This window comes from Miniopterus natalensis, chromosome 5 (genome assembly GCF_054644295.1).
Source record: "Miniopterus natalensis isolate mMinNat1 chromosome 5, mMinNat1.hap1, whole genome shotgun sequence".
Classification (NCBI taxonomy): domain Eukaryota; kingdom Metazoa; phylum Chordata; class Mammalia; order Chiroptera; family Miniopteridae; genus Miniopterus; species Miniopterus natalensis.
The window spans coordinates 27459714-27477038 of record NC_142085.1 but is presented as its reverse complement, the minus strand read 5'-3'; the positions used below and the strand labels follow the sequence as shown (position 1 = coordinate 27477038).

Here is a 17325-nt window from a genome sequence, read left to right as displayed (position 1 = left end):
TTTATGAAAAGAGATGGAGGAAAAATTTGTAACATTTGAAGCATGCAAACTGCGTTTTCAGGCCCCGATGGTGATACCTGGAGGGTTTAACTGTCCTTAAATAGAGGTGGGATAGATACAAACTAGCTCAGCAACAGCATCTGGTGAAAGAGGCTGTCACTTCTAAAATAAGGAGAAAGGGGGAAATTAGAGCAACCCTGGTTACCTATTTTCTAGTCTCCTCCTTCGTCCACATGCCTTCCCAGCTCCTTCACAAACTGTGGCTAATTGATTATGCTGCGTTTTAGTTTTAAAATCCAGCCCCCTCCCTGAACAGACGGGGAATGGGGAAGGAAGGATGGATGGGAGGGAAATCAGAACTAAGTCAATACCCCACGGGCTGCACGCTAGGAGCACGCTGCTGTACAACAATATCACCCCCGAGCCTCTTTATCTATCAATGGACATCCTCCTGCTTTCCCGAGATGTAGGTCAGGCTGTTTGGAAACAGGAGTGGCCCGCCGACCACACGCAGTCGTCATGTTTGCAGCCTGGCGCGCTGCTGATTCCTGCACACGGGAGCGCGTCTGAGCCGCCGGGGAGCGGACACCTGTGCCTTAGGGACGCAGGTGAAGTCCCGTCTACCTTCGGGAGACTTTCCCCGGCGCTCTGCCGTCCCCTCAGCCGCGCACTCCGCACCCCCATCTTCCCTGCCGTCTTGGACCCGAGCTCCTGCGTCAGCGGTGCTTGTCCCGCTCTCTCCCCTCGAGAACCTCGGCTGGAACCTAGGCGTCCCCGCAGCTGGGCATGCCTGACAGCCTGGGAAGGCTGGGGCTGCCAGAAGAAAGCGCTCGCCCCTTCCGCGCTCCCCTCCCCGCTGCAGCTGTCTCCTGCCAGTCAGGCGACCCGACGTGCGGCGCGGCCCAATGAGAGCCCGCGGCCTTCGAGGGGGCCCCGCCTCCCAGGGAGCCACCACCAATGACTGGCTGGCGGAGGCGGGACACGTCCTGTTCCCGCCCCTCCGGTTAAGGCTGCTGGCGTGAGCCGGGGGCTCGGCGGGAGCGGGAGACGACGGCGGGGACGGGCGGGCGTGGGCTCTGGGCCGCGCAGCCCGACGGCGGGAGTCGCGGGCGCTCCGTGCATGGGCCAGTGAGGGCGCGCGGAGGGCCCCTCGCCGCGGGAGGCGGAGCCGCGCGGGAGGCAGGCGCTGCCCGCGCCCCTGCGTCCGAGCGAGCGGAACCGGCGCTTCGCCCGCGGACGGTCCGAAGTCCGCGCTATGGAAGAAGAGAAATATTTGCCTGAGCTGATGGCAGAGAAAGATAGCCTGGATCCATCTTTTGTGCACGCGTCGCGCCTCCTGGCCGAAGGTGAGACTCGTCGCCGCCGAGGCGCGCGGACCCCGCGCCGGCGGCTCGCCCGCTGCGGGCTGGGCGAGTGAAGTTGGGGAGGGACGCGGGTGTCGCGGAAACTGTCCCCCTGTCCTCGGTCGGGGCTCTCGCGGACCGAGCCTGGCCTCCGGGCGGGCGGCGACGCTCCTTCTCGGGCTCGTAATTTGGGGGAGACCGAAGCCGGGGGATCTCACGGCAGCGGCGGCGTGACCTGTTAGGGCCACTGATGGGGACACCACCAAGTGCATGGTGATTTACAGGCGCCTTTTCACTTCGCAGAGGGCAGGGGAGTCGGTGTGGAAGTGAATAGGGATCCGCGTCGTGCCCTGGAGAGCAGCGTGCTCTCTAGCAGCATTTTAAATGCATTTATTTATTTCCGCTGCGTTTGGGAAGTGAGGTGGAGACCCTTTTAATGACGGGCTTTCCGATGGAAAGTCTTGGCATTAACCTAGATTCAGCGGTGCACGTCCTATGCATGTTCCTCTGTGTTTGTGGATGTGACGGAGGCTCGAGTGGTCATCAGTTTATTGGAAGTGCGATAATTGGTTTACTCTGCGAGTTCCTGGTCCCTGGGAACACTCCACAATTGATCAACTGTTTCAGCAAGTGTGCATTTTCTTTTGTGTACCTGTAATGCTAAAGGAGATTTCATTCCCGGAGGAACACAGATGCCTTGTCTTTTGCGTGGCTTTGAAAGGTGGTTTCAACACACACACACACACACACACAACTTTATGACAGGAAAATTAGCCAAATTACTGCATATATCTTGAAATAATGCTAGCTGCTAAAGATACGGTATCTGTAGTAATCTACACATGCCTTTTAAAAAACAACTTCAGATTTTTATTTTTTTTTGATGAGTGCTTCATTAATAATGAATTGCTTCATTATCAAATTGACTACAGTGCAGTTTTGTAGCTGAGGTTGTTATGGACTTACCTATAGCAAAACTAAAAGTGACAACTTCCTCTCCCTCAGCCCTTCAGCATTAAAAGGACTGTTTTCTTCTTTGAGACAGTTGTACATGGGAGGAAAAATCCTGATCCTCCATGTGGGATACCCTTTAAGCATCAGGCATGAGGTTTATTTTAATATCTTATTGATGGATTATTATTTATAATAACAATAAAGTGTAAGATATGTTTTCCAGTTCTGCACACTAAACAATTAAGAAAGGATTTATATTCAAATATTGAACTTGTGAAACAACTAAATTGTTCTTCAAGAAACAAGTTGGTTTTGTAGAAGATTTGGGAAGGTAAAATGCAATTTTGCTTACTACTTTTTTGGTTACTGAATTTAAAAAATAGAAATTAAAGTTGAAAAATAAATTAAAAATTAAACTCTCTACTTGATTAAAAAGCAAAGATAACTACCTACAATAATGAGTATTGAAAAGTAATGAGTTATTAAATGCTTAGAATTGTTCAAAATAATTAAAAATGCAACTAAGCTTTCAAAATTGTTTTCATCAGTATGTTTTCCAGAAGTGTCTTCATTTAGCTGATAATGTCTTTAAAATGGAAATTTAAAAAAAAATTACAAATTGATCATGTTCTCTGAACTGCTCATTGGTGTTCTCTTTGGGACAGCAGGATCAATGATTAATTCATCTTTCACTAATGAGAGTTGGTATACTTTTGAAAACTGCCAAGCTAAAGAAATGCATGTGAGAAACTCTTAATAGAGTACAAAGTATTCTGTGGCTGATGAAACGGTCAGAGAAGCCTATTCACCTGGTTCCTTAACATTTTATCTTTCCCAGGAACTTGATTTCTTGATACTTAGGAACATGTTCGGATGTTCCTTGTAATTTAATTTTTTCCCAGTAGGGGGAAGTATGTCCTGCTTTTGTAAAGCCTTAGGAGGAAAAGCTCCTAAAGAGAGAGAAAAGCATCTAAGTAAGAAACAAAGAGAGATGTCCAAATTTCAGAGAATCATAACGAGGAAATGAGAATGAAATAGGCGATGATAATAATCTTGGAGTTTATAAAGACATATGCAAAAAGATGCATTAGGTATAAATTAATTCTCTCATTGTACCCCAGGTTCTTTATATGGGCTTATTAAAAAGTATAAGGTGAGTGTGCTTTGGAATCTTTAATAAATCTTAATGTATACTTTACATTATAGATCTTTCATTATCTTTTCAAAGGCTGTTTGCCAAGATTTCCGGGTTTCCGTTCAGATCTCTATAGGAGAGTATTGTTGAGATGATTTTATTTCTCATACCTGGAAATGCACTGATTGAAGGCAGTGGCTATAAATAAACTTGACATAGATATTCATTTGGAAGGAAGGTGCACACTGAAGTACATTTCAGTCAGTACTGTGCAGACAGTCTCAAGACTGAGTGAGTAATAAAAATGATCCAGATGATTCAGCTTCGGAATGATTTTCCCGGAAACTAATATCTATAAGGGTAGTGATATAAACCAATGAGCTTTCACAATGATTTACTTTGCTGTTTTGATTGGTGATAGATGCAAATTAGTGCTCAATATTGACTGCTTTGTTTAGAATTGAAGGCCATGGGATTTAAAGTACTATTTTTGTTGTTGTTTTGTCAGTTTTGTTGTGGTTTCTTTTATTTCACTCGTTTCTGCTGTCTGTTTTCAGTACGGATGATTTTGAGAAAGCTAATGAAAGAGCCCAAACATTTTATGTATTTAACTGTTACTTAGAAAAGAATTTGAATAATATGATTCGAAGAGTATTTATAATATGTTTTATTAATTAAAATAATTATTTTCCTGTGATTATAATATTGTTTAATTATCCATTTGTTATGGAAGGTGCTTTTGAATATGAAAAAACAGCACACTCAGCATGATCCTTAAAGTTCCACTCAGCCTCTGAATTTGCTTGCCAGATGAAATTAGATGAGGTTATTTATATCTGCTACTTCTGGGAAGTGCACTAACCTATGAATCCAGATACCTGGATTTTAAGACCCCTTTTGCCTAAACTGAATCTTGGTAAGCTTCCCTTTCCTGGGCCCAGTTTCCTTGTCTCTCAAATTAAGGAGTTGGACTAGATGATCTATGTATATCTTTGTAATTCTAATTAAGTCTGGGACTAGTGCTGATGCAAAGGAATGGTGTTTGTGCACTCAGAACACCAAAATCAATGGTTGAACATTTTTGAAACCTTTTTTATTCCTTCCCTAGTTTAATGATTAATAATACATTTATTATATGCACTATAATGTAATTTGAGGCATATACATTATTTTGGGCACTGGGGACTGATTTGTGTTCTTTAGTCTATTGAACTATTATAAAGGCTTGGGGCTAAAAATGTATATACATGGAAATATTCTTGTTTGCAGTCAAGCATGCCTGTCTGCTGACAGACAGATCTGTTCAAATTCATAGATTCAGTTATGGAAATTCCATACCTTTAGGGGAATTAATAAATTCTTACCCAGTTGAGAGTGTTTTGGGTCCTCTGGTTGGCAAGACTTCCTAACCTGAATTCTTCACAAATAGCTTCATCATTGTTTTGGTTGACTCAAATATTGCCAAATATCCCAACAGTTCACATGGTCTTTAAAAAACTTTAGGTGCTATTTTCAAATTTCAATGAAAATCTTGGCCTTCCATCTAGGATTGGCCTCTGTGCTGCAGATATAGATGAGCTTTTAAAACCACACGAGAAATGGGGATTAACATTTATTTCAAATACGTATTTGTAGTGACTTAACTGCATTTAGATTCTCAAAAAGGATCATTTTTTAAATTTAGGCTGTGTTCCTTAAAATAATTTCCATAAATCATGGCGAGTTCTTAAGTGAAGGAAGGGTTTTGGTATAATGTCTAAAATCAGCTTCTCATAAAAAATAGCATTCATGTGACGTTTCCTTGGATTAATGTAATCTATTTTTTCTTCCTCTCAATATATTCGGGATAATCTCATTTATGTCGTTTCAAGAAAAAACAAAAATTGGCAGATAAACTAAATTCAAAGTTTAACTTCGATCTGCAATTAAAACACATTTACAATATTGTAGAAAATTCTGTTTAAGGGAACGGTACACTTGGGATAGGGTGGTGACACTTCTGCCAGGTCTGAAGTTTCCTTTCTGATTCTCCGATTCTTCATCTGTAAACAGGAAAAGTAACATCTACCAGGTGTGGCTCTTTTCAGGTGGAAAAATGCCATCTGTGATAATATAGGCAGTGTTTTTATACAAATATAAATATAATTTTTTATTCAAATATAACAAAAGCATAAACAGAAATTATATAAATGTAAGATGATACTTTCAAGATTTTCCTTAACATTTTAACGGCATGGTGGACCTGACTTCAGCTTGAAGTTTGATTTCTTAAAAAAATAAACACTGCCCTATTTTTGAATTACAGCTGAGGGAAATTTGAACTCATTAACCAAACTATGAAATGCATTTTCTTATGAAAAATGATTCCATGGGGGGTTATGAAGCATCATGTTCCCTTAGTCAATGGTTACTTGTCAGTGTTTTACTTGAGCTTGGTTAACTGTGGTCCTGTGTCTTTAATGGTATTTCCCAATCTCCTGCGGCCTCTTCATAAACCCATATGCCCTTCCCTCTTGGCAGCTGATTGCTTCCTGTTTTCTTGGGGGAAATGTGTATATATTTTCTGATGTTCTTCGACCTCCTATCATCTAAAAACATTCAGACTCCTTCCTCCTGTCTTTCATTCCCAGAAGATGAAATGTTTCTTTCCTGTTCAAGGCTGACTTACTCGCCCATGTCCCGAGCCCCGATGCTGCCCATCATCTCCTCCCCACTCGTTCCATAGTTCTGTCCTTTCTTCAGCATCTCCAGCTCCTTCCTCCCTTTGTGCTCTTTCCTTGTAGCAGCCTGTACGTGTGATCCACTCTGAATAACTTAAAAAAAGTAGGCCCGGCCTGGCGTGGCTCAGCGGTTGAGCGTCGACCTAGGACCCAGGTGATCAGAGTTCGATTCCCGGTCAGGGCACATGCCTGGGTTGCGGGCTCGATCAGTGACTCTCTCATCATTGATGTTTCTATCTCTCTCTCTCCCTCTCCTTTCCTCTCTCTGAAATCAATAAAGACATATTTAAAAAATAAAAATAAAATAAAATAAGTAGAATTCTTGTTTTTCTTGCCCAAAGTAATAAAAATAATCTTTCTTGGCACTTATCCTTCCTTGTTTCTTCAACTTTTCCACCACGTTAGTCTTTACTAAGCTGCCTCCCTTTTCAGTTTTACCTCTTCAAAACTCACCATAAAACCAGTGGCCCTAGTGACAATCACCTCTTAACTGCCAAATCCAATAACATTTTTCTGATCTCTCATCATCAGGTCTCTTGGCTGCATCTTCCACTGTGGATCTTTTCCCAGTGTTTTGGCTCTTCCCTTGGCTTCCAAGCTCTGCAGCGCTATTGGCTTTACTCTTCTCTCTATTCCTGCCCTCGCTACCTTCCGCCCTCTCCTCCCTGCCTGAACACACACTGTGCTATCAGGGGGACTCATTCAAAATCAAAGCGTGGCCATGTCACACTTTTTAATAATATTCTCTCTTAGCAGGTTTCCTCTGACACAATGCCAGCAGAGAGAGAGGAGGCACCACCTTAGTACTTCCAGGACCAGGCTCCCCACTAGGTACCCACTGACACTGCTCTGGTCAGGACCGGGAGGAGCACCTGGTTACTCCTCTCTACCTGGCCTCTGGTGACACCAAGAGGAGTGAGGGACCTCATTCCTGCTGGAACGTGCTGAAAGTTCCAGCAGGAATGAGACTTCTGATCGCCCCCTGGCTTGGAGGGAAAAGGGTGACTTGTTACTGTTCATAAGGGGGGATGTCCAGAATCTCCACAGGGCCTCCATGGAATAGGAGGCCTCCTTAGTGGGTGGAAATAAAATCCCTGTTCCCCATTCGGTGTTCTCTGGTCCCACCCAGAGGGGAATAGGGTGCCTCTTTACAGCTGGGTGAGATTGAAAGTCCAGGCTCCCTATTTAACCTTTGTTGACAGGGGTGAGTGTGAGATACCTTTTGTTTCATTTTATTTTTTCTTCTGTTGTTTAGCTGGAGAAGGATGTCTGCTGCTAAATGTTTTCTGTTTTGTTAGGTTGCCCTTTTTCTAGCCCTTTGGCCAGAGAGAGCAGGCTTTTCTTGAGGCTTTTGTTTATCTCTTTGTCTGCTTCTATTGATGTTTATGGATTGCCAGCTTTTCCAGTACCCACTTTGGCATATATGAGGCATGAGAAAAACTAGGAAGACCATTGCCATGTCCTTCCTGGGTTTTGTGGAACCCAGTTAGCATGCCTTCTTCTTTCCAGTCTGTGGTGTATTATTGATATATAATATCTCATCCCCATTTATTTGTGTGCATCTTAATTTACTTATGTGTCTTAATTGATTTCTTTATGACATTTTCTTGTGAATGTATGTTAGGCCTTGTACATTAATATTTCATTAGCGATTTATATAAGAATTAGCATAACTAGCATAAATACATATGAGTAATGCCCACCCATTTTTCACTTTATTTATCTAATTTCAAAGAGACTTTGTGACATAGTACCTGAGAGTGGGAACAAAGTGAGTTCTGATCATTATTTCTAGCTTCTGTTTAAGGATACAATCTAGATTGAAGCTTTTTGGTCCCACAGGAGCTGTAGAAGGGAAGGAAGCTTTAGAGGTAATTTTTAGAAACCCTTGGAAATAAGTTTATAGTGTCACCAGCTTTTCATATGCCCTTATTTGTTTGAATCTTTTTTTTACCTGAATATGTATTATAAGAAATGTGTCTTAATTGGCATTATATTCTGATACCAGTTTGTTTTTTAAAGCTACAGTGATGTAAGATTTAATATACTCAGATTGAAATGTGATCCCTTTTCTCACAAAAATAGTGAATTTCAATAAAATAAGCATGATTTAGAAATAGATTTTTAAAAAAATGAGTACTAGGTAATAGTTGATCTCCTAAATTAATCTTAGCAAATACCCATGTTGTATGAGATTCCTGAAATGTTTTGTCAAAAACTTGAGAACTCATAGCCAAGCATCCGTTACTCAATCATTAACTCTTATGGGAAAAAAATCATTTGTAGCATATCTTCCACTGCTTACCTTTGCCTTACGAACACTCCTTTCAAAAAGATTTTATTGTAGAGAGACAATAAACAGCCCAGAACACCCAAATGACAAATTTTTAGGCCATTTACTATAGATACCCTTATAATTAAGCTACAGTTTGGGGGATCAATATCGATGGGCTGGGACTCTGCTCTATTTAACTATAACATACATGCCCTTGAATGTGTGTTGGCAGCACATGTCTGAAATATGTGCTTTTGGTATATGAAGAGGTATCAGATGTTTAATTTATTAGTTTTTAAATTATCTGGGGAATTCAACAGTATGCCTTAGATATAAGTAAAAGTATATGGGAAGATCTGCTGGATTTTATATACTGATGATTTCCTGGGAATTCAGAGGAGATCATGACTCTTGTTGGTCATGATAATTATAGATTCTTCATCATCGTCATCATCATTGTCATTGCTGTCAACATTAACTGGGAGATTACTCTTTGTCAGGGCGCTGTGCTAGATACTTTGCATGCATTACCACACTTAACCCACCCACCAGTCCATTGAGATAGTTATTAGAATTATCTTTGTTTGACAAATGAGAAAATTAAGAATTGAAGAAGTTAATTTATCTCAAGTCACAGAGCAAATGAATTATAAAGCTGAACCCAGCTTTCTCACCCAGAGGCCATGTATAACCATTGCACCATACTGCTTCTGCTGGGGAGACACAAATTGAGTCAGACTTTGAAGGAAGGCTAGATATTAATATGCAAATTATGTCCAGAAGATCAACATGGATGTTGCCGTTAATTTCTGAACTATGTTCCTCAACACAAGTACTAGATGCATCATTACACAATATTGTTAAATAAGTGTAGCATGTATATAAAAGGCAAGGATATTTATAAATAGGGAAATTTACCTAAGTGGAGAATTGGGTTAAGGATTATCAAGACATACTAACTTTTCTGTATGTCTTATATTGATTGTTGTTTTGTTGTTTCTAAGGGAGTTTGGTGATGAGGTGGCAAGGAACATTCTGAGCTTTTTTTTTTTTTTTTTTTTAATCCAAAAAGGGATTGAAGAACTTTGTGTGATTTGCTGAGATTTCTTTCTTTCATGTTTTTTAGAGAACTGCTTGAGTCTTCTAGGGAGGTAGAACAACCATAGGTCCTCTCTTGTGTCTTGAGGCAGTCAGTGTTGGTTCTGTTTAAAATTTGGAAGTGAACAGATTTCACAGAAAAAGAGAACTTGGTAACATGGCTTGATTTAAATGACATCTACAGGTTCTGAGGTTTTAGAATTTAATAACTTTAAAACAGATTGGTCGGTATTATTACACTGTTATCAGAAATGGCACAATTGATGCCCATTTCCTTTAAAACATTAAAAATTAGATTTTACTTTTCTAAGAGAACAACAGAATGAATGTATTTTCTCTGGGGTATAGATATATTTTGCAGGTTCATAGAATTGTATATCCGAAAATGATGTGTCCTGACTACAGCTCAGGAGAGGGAGCTTCTATGACAAAAATTCCATAAAGACATGAAGGAAAAATAATTTTAACTTTGAGAAGAAAGGGATGACTGAAGCAATAGCTATTTTAATTGAACATGCATTCTGACTCAGGTCCTTACATTATATATAAAAAGGCAGTTAATGTTGTATCTGTTTTATGGGGAAAAATGAAACAGATTAGAGGGTAGCATAATCAGTTTGGATTTTTGATTTTTTTAATATCCCCCATTATTTTTTATTTTTATTTATTTTCTATATTTATTTTTCCCATCACCATTCCCCCCCCCATGCCCTCTTCCACCTCCACCCACCCCTTAAATTAGATGTTAGGTAAATGTCCAATTATAATGTGAAAGAGAGTAAAAAAGCAACCATTAAATATTGAAACATTAAAAAAATATTGGAGAATATTACTAGTTTAAGGAAATATCAAGATCTTGCTTTGAAAAAACTTTTAGAAGAGTTATATACCTATTACTGCAGAGTCTATTGTTTCCTTTAAAAATTTAAGGGAGCCCAGCCGGGCGTGGCTCAGCGGTTGAGCGTCGACCTAGGATCCAGGTGATTGGGGTTCGATTCCTGGTCAGGGCACATGCCCGGGTTGCGGGCTGCAGCCGATCAATGACTCTCATCATTGATGTTTCTATCTCTCTCTCTCTCTCTCCCTCTCCCTTCCTCTCTCTGAAATTAATAAAGATATATTTAAAAAAATTAAAAAATAAAAATTTAAGGATTTGTGTTTTCAGAAATTTGATTTATATGCAGCAACACACTCATTGTATAATAGAGGACAGTGGATGGCTGAATACAGGATAAAATACATTTCTTGTTATATATTTAGGCATGCAAATATTATAAGTGGAGTAATTTAAGTTACTGTTAATTTGAATTAAAGAGCACCCATGTCTCCAGAAAGTCTTAAGTTTTTCTTTTTGGAAGGCAAAAACTAGAAGCTTCCTTTTTATTCGTCCAAGATCTGATGGAAGAGGGGGCCTTCAAGAAATTGTGTGAAGATGAAAGAACATTTGGTGTGCTGAGGGCAGATGGCATTTTATTAAATGATATTGTTTTGAATGGACTTCAGTATGATAGATGGCTGTGCATTAAGCTAGTATTCTGAAATTAGAGCAAGATAGGAAATTATATCATAGCTATATAAGGAAAATCTGATAGAATAAAGCAATATGATAATTAAAAGCCATTTCATGGAACTATATGAAATGATAAGTATTTGGAATGCATTGCAATAAGCCAAATGGTTTTTCTTTGAGTAGAATGTGTGTATATGTGTGTGTGTATGTGTGTGTGTTAAGCATATGCTAGACATAGGTAGTCAATAAGAATCAGTACAGACTTGGTCTAGTTGATTCTTAATATCTGCGCTCTGTATTTTTGAGAGTTATATTTTGGTTAAGGAGGGGCAAGGAGTTACATTAAAATAAACAATTTTCATAGGATCTGAAAAATGCAGTAATAAGGACAATTCATGATTTTTAGGAGTCCCAGGTAGGGCACCTAAAAAAGGCTACAGAGATCATAGAAAGCTTCAATTGGAATGGGCATGTTAGTTGAGAGCTTACAGATAGGTGAGATATGGCCAGGATTCAGTGAAGAAGGGGCTATAATTGAGGAGAATTTTGCATGGACACAGCAAACAATATCTCTAAAACCTGAAAGGATAGGAATATTTATTTAAATAGGTAGAAGTTAAGTATGATGTTATGATTTATAATAAGCAATATGTTTTTGGTCTTCTTCCCTGTTTCTTGCATAGACCACCTAAAACCTTTGGAATTTCCTAAGTGCTGACAGCTATAAGGTGTCTTTTTATGTTAATGAGGCTTTTGTACTCCACCTACAGATGGGGGCTGTTTGCCAGTAGAACCAACCTTGTAATTAGTGGATTGTAACTTTCAGTCCCACTCCCCTAACCTCCAGGAAGGGGAGAGCGACTGGAGGATTAATCAACTGCCAAATGGCCAAATGATTGAATCAAAGCATGCTTATGTAATGAAAGACTCTATAAAAACCCAAAAGGATTGGGTTCAGAGATATTCCTATTGGTGGAACGCATGAAGATTTGAGAAGAATTGAAAGCTCAGATCACCTGTCCGGGTGTGGCTCTGCTGTTGAGCATTGGCCTAGGATCTGGGAGAACACGGTTTGATTCTGGGTCAGGGCACATGCCCAGGTTACCAGCTCTATCCCCAGTCAGGGGTGTGCAGGAGGCAGCTTATCAGTGACAACTCCATCATCATTGATGTTTCAACTCTCTCTCTCCCTCTCCCTTCCTCTCTCTGAAATCAATAAAGATTTATATATTTAAAAAAAGAAAGCTCAGATCATGGAAACTCTGTGCCCTTCTTGCAGCACCCTTCCCATACCACCCCCATGCATCTCTTTCATTTGTGTGTTTCTGAGATATATCCTTTGTAATAAACTGGTAATCTAATAAGTAAGATGTTTCTGTGAGTTCTGTGAACCACTCTAGCAAATTAATGAAACCCTAGGAGGAGGTCACAGAACTTCTGGTTTATAGCCTGTTGGTTAGGAGTACTGGTGGCAGCCTGGACTTGCAACTGGCCTCTGAATTGCAAAGAAAGCATTGTTGGAACCCCCACTTTATAGCTGGTCAGTCAGAAGCACAGATGACAACCCTGGTTTGCAACTGGCTTCTAAAGTGGGGCATGGGGCAGGCTTATAGGACCGAATCTTTAACCTGTGGAATCTTATGCTATCTCTGGGTAGATAGTATCAGAATTCAGTTGACTTATTGGACATCCTGCTGGTGTCTGAGAATTGCTTGGTATTAGTTGGAACTCCCTCCTCCACACACACACACACACACACATACACACTCACACAGTCACACATACACACATATCCCATGTTGAAATTGGGTCCAGGAACCCAAAAGATTAAGTGTGTTTGAAAATTACAGTAAAATAGAAAGCATCTAGAATAAGTGGATCTAAAGAGAATGGTAGATGCTATCACACATATCTTGTCAGCTGTGCTAGAAAGTTTGAACTTTATGCCAAAAGCAATGGTAACTCATTTAATGATTTTAAAATGGGGAAAATGTGACATCAGAATTTTATTTAAAGCATAATGTGGCTGCACTGTTCGGGAAGGATTTGACAGATAATAAGGCATGGGCATACCATCAGATAGCTAGCAATCTAGGAGAGAATTTATGGTGACGTGGATTTAAATAATGAGAGTGCAGATGGGAAGAAGTGGACAGAGCTAATAGAAATTTAGCAAGTGAAATATAAAGGATCATACTGCATAGAGAGGGTGAAAAATAAAGGATAGTGCAGGCTATTGTCTAGGATGATGCTCTTGGTAATTGGTTTAATGATGGTGTCAGTTACTGAGACAAGAATTAGGAGGTTAATGCTGAGTTCAGTTGGGTATACATTGAAAGGCATATGGGGTGTTGAGGTAAAAAGGCAGGTGGAGACCTGGGTCTGGGAGAAGTTTTGTGCTGCAAGTAATGGTTTAGGTTTCATTAGCAAGTAGGTGGTAATTGACCTTGGGAGAAGAAGTCACCCAGGGAGAGCCTATGGAGAGCAACAGGAAGGAGATTTAGGATAAAACCCTGAGGAGCATCAGCATTTAAGTGAAAGAAGAAAAGTAACCCCCAAAGCTGACCAAGAGGAGTTTCCTAGAATGTAGGTAGGAAAGATGAAATATGTTCACTGTCAAGTAAATAGAATTTTTGAAAAATGAAGGATTTGGCTAATACTTTCAGGTGCTGTAGATAGGAGAAGTGAGAAAAAAATAAAAATGTCTAATGGATTTGGCAACAAAGAACAAATTGAGAGAGGAGTTGGAGGAAATCCCAAATTTCATCAGGTTGAGTAGTGAATAGTGAGACTGTAAAAGAATGAGGGTAGAGAACTCTTTCAAGAAGTTTGACTTCGTAGAGGAGGAGAGCTAGGAGTACATAATTTGTTGAACAGTATGAAGTTGATAATATTTAATCATTTTGACCTAAAAACATAGCAGTTTTGTATGGTTTAACCTTTAGAAGGGGGTATTGGAATGAGAGAGGCATTTAAGTATAGTGGTTAACCACATAGACACTGGAACTGAACTCCTGAAGTTCCCATTTTGTTCCTATAATTAAAGTTACGCATTATTTTGGGTGAATTACTTTAACCTCTATATTCCTCTTTTCCTTATGTGTAAAATTAGGACACTATTCGTTCTAAACTAACAAGGTAATGACAGCCACATATTGTTTCATTTGCCCACTTTAAATTACAGTGCAGTTCCTAGGCTGCACCATCATCTCTTCTTTCCATTTCCTCTGCTCCTGCCTCGATAACGTTGATGGAACCTCCTTATACAAAGCTACATCTCATATCATCAAACTATAAAATTAATTCCTACTGTTTTTTCTCAGACTGTCTTTGAACTTCCAAATATTTATTTGTCCCAAATCCATTGCATGCACCTACTTTTTCTTTGACTGTTATTTTTGATTTGTTGGCAAATGTGACTTTGTTGACCACTCCCACCTTCTTGATACATTTTCTCCTTAGATTTGTGATTATACCATCAGTATAGAAATTTACCTCCTTTATTCTGATCAGTGAAACTATGGGCAACAGTTAGCATGAGATGGGTGCCTGAATCTGTTATACACTTAGACCTTTAAAGCTTATAGTATAACCACTTTTTCATACTGAGTAAGATAACTGCGTGAAAAGATATATGTATTATCTTTCGTAGGTTTGTTTCAGGACTGGCGGAAATATTGACTTGGTTGGACCTGAAAGAAGACATGTGCTTCTGTAAAGTTTTAATTTTATATTGTAAGGTTAAACATTATTTTATGAAAGATTTGTGTGTGTATGTGTGTGTGTGTGAGAGAGAGTGTGTGTGTGTGTGTGTGTAGTGTGGTGTTTCTTATTCTGTATTATGGTAAAAAATGTTCGAGAGATACTGTTAGAGTAGAAACAATATGGTAGGTTAAGTCAAAATACTAGTGTTTGAAACCCAGGTCTGCTACTTGGTTGCTTTGTGATGTGGGCAAATTTCTAAATCTCTTTGAGCCTTTGTTTTCTTACCCATGAAATATGCTCTTGCTGAATGTCCCATAGACCAGTCAGGCATCTCATGAACCCCATGCTAGTGTATGTGCAGTATTTATGGCAGAAATAACTGAAGCATCATTCCTTTTCTCCACTTTGTCTAGTTTTCTTTCTTTAAAAAAAATGGAGGTATCCCTTGTTGGGTAGCTTAGTTGATTAGAGCATTGTCCCGATATGTCAAGGTTGCAGGTTTGATCCCAGGTCAGGGCATATGCAAGAATTAACCAGTTAAATGCATAAATAAGTGGAACAACAAATCAACGTCTCTCTCTCTTTCTCTCTCTAAAATCAATCAATGAAAAATTTGGCAAATTTTGTGAAAAATTAAATGTAGCTTTTAGTTATACAATTTGATGAGTTTTAACAATTATATAATCTTGCATAAGCAGTACTCTTGGCAAAAGAGAGAACATTCCTATCAGCTCCTTATACCCACTTCTCATTAAGCTGTGTTTCCTATGGCAACTACTGTTCTCATTTCTATCATAGATCACTTTACTGTTCTTCAACATTATATAAATGGAATAATTGACTACAGACTCCTCTTAAGTTCAATATATTTTTGAAGGTCACCATTGTTGCTTTTATCAATAGTTTATTATTGTGTTTCACGCTGAGTAGTGTTCCATTGTATAAATATGTCACAATTTGTTTATCCATTTTTTGTGCATGGACATCTCAGCTGTTTTCAGCATTAGCTTATTACAAATAAGCTGCTATGAGCCTTCATGTACAAGATTTTTGTGGACATATGTTCTTTTTACTTGGAGTGGAATTTCTGGGTCTTAGAGTATATATATATGGTTAACCTTTTATCACATGGGATTGTCAAATAGTTTTCTAAAGTGGTTGTACTATTTTACTTTCTCATCAATGATATGAAAGCTTGGGAGTTCCACTTCCTTGCTGACATTTGCAGTTCTCAGTCTTTTTAACAACAGCTATTTTAGTGGTGTCAAGTGGTAACTTACTGTGGTTTTAATTTTGAATTTTTTTCATGATTAATGATGTGGAGCATCTTTTCATGTGCTTTTTGGTGATTTGTGTGTGTGTGTCTTATTTGAAATGATTGGTTAAATTGGTTTTTATCATTGTAGGAGTTATTTGTATATTCTGAATTTGCATCCTTTTTAAGTATATGTACTGCAAATGTTTTCTCCCAATACATGGCTTAGCTTTTAATTTTCTTAAGTGTCTTTTGAAGAATAGGAGCTATTAATTTATTCTAAGGTTTAATTTATTGTTTTTTTAATTATACTCAGTGGTGTTTGTGTCCTCTCTAGGAAATCTTTGCCTCCCTCAAGGTCATAATGGCTTTTTAATGTTTTCTTCTAGAGGCTTTATGGTTTTGGCTTTATAGCCATGTGAAATTTTTGTCTTTTTCCCACGATTTACAATGTAATCCTTGAAGAAAATATGAACACACTTTTTTATTGTAACTGCAGGGAAGACTAGTCATCCTTGGTATTTACTAATTCTGACAAGTATAGCAATCTACCAATAAAGAAGGAAGGTATTTGCTGCTAACGAACAGTAGTGGTATCTAGTAACACCTAAGCAATTGCACTGTCCTGAGTAGCAAATAGGTTGTTGTATTATACAATAGTAAGGAATAGTATTCACATTAAACATTTTAACTTAAAAAGACCATATAATTTTAGGTAATAGGTTACATGCTTTTTCTATTTTTACGAGGAAAAATTATGTTATATAGAAATAATACACAGGGCAGAGCAAAAGTAGGTTTGCAGTTGAGAGTACGTGAAACACAGCTTATTCTTGTATTATTAATTAATTGTATTATTTTCCATATGAACAACTGTAAACCTGCTTTTGCCCCACCCTGTATTGTACAGAATTGACAATGCTACCCTGGATAAAATAGAAATACAGGAAGATGAATAACTGAGACCTACATCTGCATCCACGATGATAGCCCATTTATATCTCTTGATCTTCAGTGGCATATTAACTGCCAGCACCACTATCACCCTGAAATGTGACAAAACGATTTTGAAATTGCCCAAGGGCATAAGTGACTGGTGACTTTACATTAATCCCTAAAGCACAGGTACCAAACCACTATCATTTAGTAAACACATAGGTAGTCATCATGTCAACAATAATAACCCCAAAGAAGATTTAACAATGATCCAAACTGACAGAATACATCAGTGCTGGTACCTGACAAGCTAATTCTTGGGAAGTGTGTTTATAGAGGCAAGAAGGCTACTCCCTGAAGGAAAATGATCCCGTGTGGGGTTTAGAAGTTGGGA

The 17325-nt window shown here is 39.1% G+C and overlaps 1 protein-coding gene across 6 annotated transcripts in view; it reads left to right on the top strand.

The window, feature by feature from the left end:
- Positions 1 to 1161: 1161 nt before the first annotated feature.
- Positions 1162 to 17325, top strand: part of KHDRBS2 (KH RNA binding domain containing, signal transduction associated 2) — a 485057-nt gene continuing 468893 nt past the window's right edge. For all 6 annotated transcript variants that reach the window (XR_001602029.2, XR_001602027.2, XR_001602030.2 and 3 more), the window contains exon 1: positions 1162 to 1346. Coding sequence is in view for 1 of the 6 variants with exons in the window: in XM_016197236.2 (XP_016052722.2) it covers positions 1256 to 1346 (91 nt within the window). In the remaining 5 variants the exon portion in view is untranslated. The remainder of the gene's footprint in view (positions 1347 to 17325) is intronic.